General features: G+C 34.5%; 1 protein-coding gene across 1 annotated transcript; it reads right to left on the bottom strand.

Moving 5' to 3' along the window:
* Positions 1-2,294: 2,294 nt before the first annotated feature.
* On the bottom strand, positions 2,295-3,266 carry LOC18424552 (NDR1/HIN1-like protein 26). Its single transcript, XM_006829138.4, has one exon. It carries the CDS (start codon positions 3,138-3,140, stop codon positions 2,526-2,528), a length of 615 nt encoding a protein of 204 aa, XP_006829201.1. The 5' UTR covers positions 3,141-3,266; the 3' UTR covers positions 2,295-2,525.
* Between the last annotated feature and the right edge of the window lie 211 nt (positions 3,267-3,477).

The raw sequence follows: 3,477 nt of genomic DNA, 5'->3' as shown, positions 1-3,477 counted from the left end.
AAGAAAAGGGAAATTCGAATAAATATATTTTTTGTTTTTTCTGGAATTTAAAATGCCTTCAATATTTTGTTTTTAATGTTTATGTCCTAAACATATGTAGTATCTTAATTTTGTCTAGTTTTCTCTATATTGGATTGATATCAAATTTTATTTAGTAATTTAATTTTATCTTTTTTCTATATATCGGATTGAGATCGAATTTTAAGCAGCCATACCTCTAAGCATCACACGTCTATAAAAAAAATAGGAAATATAATATAATGAAATAAAATAACCCAAATATCCATACAAATTTAAGAGCATATTGATCATTTTTGTCCTTTTCTTTGTTTAGAATTATAAATTTGGTAATTTTTTATGGACGCATAGTGACGAGAGCTACAAACACCCAAAATTTGTGCTTAGTCCAATGTATAAAAAGAGAATAAAGCCTACGCCTTACGACGTAAAGTAAAGCCTCACCTGAAATCCTTGTCTAGGAAGCAATTCAGCCATGTGAAACCCCTATAATAGCTCTAAAATCATTTTCCATCACCTATTATAAAATTTTTAGCCCAAAAAATAGTATAGATCTTGTGGATCGATGAATACTTGAAAATAGATGGTCTAAATAATGTGCTACAATATACACTAATTTTAGGGTTTAAAATCCTTATACATCTATAATGGTCAATATCGAGATAATTGATTTGACGGATTTTCATCATTGGAGCTGCAGGTTTTGGTGAGATTCGAGATGCGACTTTGCCTTTTTAAATAAGCCCATGGCCTTATTTTAACCTTTTTTTATAAAGAATATCAAAATTAAAATACTACACACACTCTAAAAAAAAGGGATCTTTTACATATAGGAAAGTTTGTATAGAGCTTAGGCTCTAAACAATCAAATTAGAGCCTACCACAAAACTTTCACTAGAAGATGTTGTTTTGATACCCAAATATCATCAAATTGATCATCTCTACATCAAGATGCATAGAGAAAAAAATGGATTTCAAGTTTCATAAATAGTGCATCTTGTAACGTATTTTTGGACCAGCAATTTTCAATATTTTCAAGTTTTCATAGATCTGCTCAATCTATACTATTTTTAAAGCTTTAAATTTTACAACTAAAGATGAAAATATAGTTTAATCCTATCACAAAACTTTCCAGTATTAAAACCATATTTCTCGATACTATTTAAAGGTGGGCTCTAATTTGATCGTTGAGAGCCTCGGCTCTATACAAACCGCACCCTTTACATATCGAGGACAATATTCCTATTTTACAAAATATAAAGGCGAAAAGTATACAAAGAGACCATTTACTTTTAATACAAGAAGGTCAGTCATTTTTTAAATTTCAATTCGGGGGAGGTTGTTTGTGTCATAGATTAGATACAAAGTTCCAAATTTTTTTTTTAACATTATAAGGTGCTCCAAGAAGTCCAATTTGATATCTGATGGCTAGTAGTAGTTGTAACCTCTTTGCATTAAAAAAAAATGGACTCATAGTATACATCCCAACTAAAGGACATTTACATAAATTTCCCAATAAGAGAAAATCAAATGGTGGAGGTATCGTTTTATCTCCAATCCCAACAGAGAGAAACATGTAGGACACAGATACTTGTTCAACCCAGCAGACTTCTAGATGGTGGAGACCTACATGTGTTACACAGACACTACCTTAAAGCCTTTAAAAAAAAGAAGAAAAAAAAAAAGAAAAAACAAGAAAAAAAGAAAAGAAACTGATGATTCTTTTACAAGGCTTTTTAAGCTTATCCTAGTATAGCCATATCAAAAGTTAATCAATTAAGTTATGAAAAGTTGAAAACATATCTCTGAAATACTTTTATTTCTTGTTACATGCCATCTATTTTATAATTTTCTGCCTTCTTTGATACCCATTGCCCTTTTCATATCCCCATTCTTGTAATGTGTGGCATGCCTGACATTTTGTTTATTTCCTCTGGAGAAAAGCATGCACTTTGTAGGATATTTCTTATCGATGGGTAGCGTTTTAAGGATCTTTTAAGTAGAAAAAAAAAGCAGAAAAGTAAAACTAACTTGAGAGGTCATGGGAGTTGGGGCCCAAAGTGTTGTAAATAAAGAGGTGCATTTCCATTAGCTCAATAATTAAAGTCAAAAGATAACATACAAGTAGAGAGATTCTTTCCAAACCAAAGCAGCAAATGAAACTGCACTGAAGAGTCATTCCACGAGCCATCTCATTCAAATCCCATGAGAGAGAGATGAATGAAAACAAAAAAAAAAAAAAAAAATGCAACCATAATTACTGTCTCTTTCTCCAATTTGCTGAACTATATTTTTTATTTTATCTTTTCTTATTTTCACTATCAAACTTCTTGCTCTCTCCCCTCCATACTCATCTAAACACATCATTCATCAAAACCCATCATTCTAATAGCAATTTACATAGAAAAAGAGGAAGCTTAGACAGAGAAAACCAGGCATACTACAAGCTCCAACTATAAGCAAGGAACTACATCTACCTAAAACATGACTTTCTCTCTCCCCAAACCTCAGACATTAGTACTGCACCTACCACCCTGCTGCACTCTGGCCGGCCCCGAAACCGAACCGGAAGGAAAAACCAGAACAGAATAACAATCGATATCAAGGTGATAATAGCCGGAGATCCAGCTCCCAACTTTCCATCTCAGCCGCCCATCGAGCTTAACACTAAGAAGAAGCTTACCAGATGACTTATCCATGCCAAGGTTATAACTTAAGGCTGGAGCCATGGGCACCGATCGTCCCGAAAGCCATGAAGAGAGGACGTTGGTGTCGTCATGGCCTTGATAAAAGGCAGGAAGAGCCGCGTTCTCGGTGATCTGTTGCCCCTTATAGGAAGCAGAGGCCTTGAGATTATCATAGTAAACACCAACCCTTTGGTTTGGGTTCTTAGAGACAACAGTGACTTGGATGGTAGAGGTTAAGAGGTCAGGGGAAGAGATGTTTAGCTGATAGATAGAGATGTCTTGTACAGAGAATCTGGGCTTGGATGGCTTGAGTATGAGCCAGACTATGAAAATTATGGAGAGAAATGATAGAACAAGTGTACTCAAGATGACAACTAGCTTCTTGTATGGTTTTTCATGATGGATTCTATAGTTCTCACACTTCTTTACTGACATTATGGTGAAGATGGGTGGAGAGAGAGAAAGAGAGGAGTGTAGGACTAGAGATTGGGCAAGAGAGTGAATGAGTGTTGGTAGATATAAAGGGGGGAGAGAGAGAGATGGTGGGTGGATTGAATGGAGGAGAGAGAGAGAGTGCTGGGTTGATTGATTTAAACAGGGCAATTATTTTAGAGAGAGAGAGAGATTGTGGTGGGTGATTGATTTAAGGGAAAAGTTTATATAGAGCCAAGGCTCTAAACAATCAAATTCGAACCTATTTCAAAAATTTCACTAGATGATGTTTTTTTTATGTTTAAATATCTTCAAATTGATCATCTCAACATCAAGATAC

The sequence above is a fragment of the Amborella trichopoda genome, chromosome 9 (assembly GCF_054954075.1).
Source record: "Amborella trichopoda isolate Santa Cruz 75 chromosome 9, AtrichopodaSantaCruz75HAP2 v2.0, whole genome shotgun sequence".
NCBI classification, from domain to species: Eukaryota; Viridiplantae; Streptophyta; class Magnoliopsida; order Amborellales; family Amborellaceae; genus Amborella; species Amborella trichopoda.
This window is presented reverse-complemented; position numbering and strand designations above follow the sequence as displayed.

What these genes read in the sequence shown, in the direction of transcription:
- LOC18424552 (XM_006829138.4), bottom strand. Translation starts at nt 3,140, where the DNA reads ATGTCAGTAAAGAAGTGTGAGAACTATAGAATCCATCATGAAAAACCA.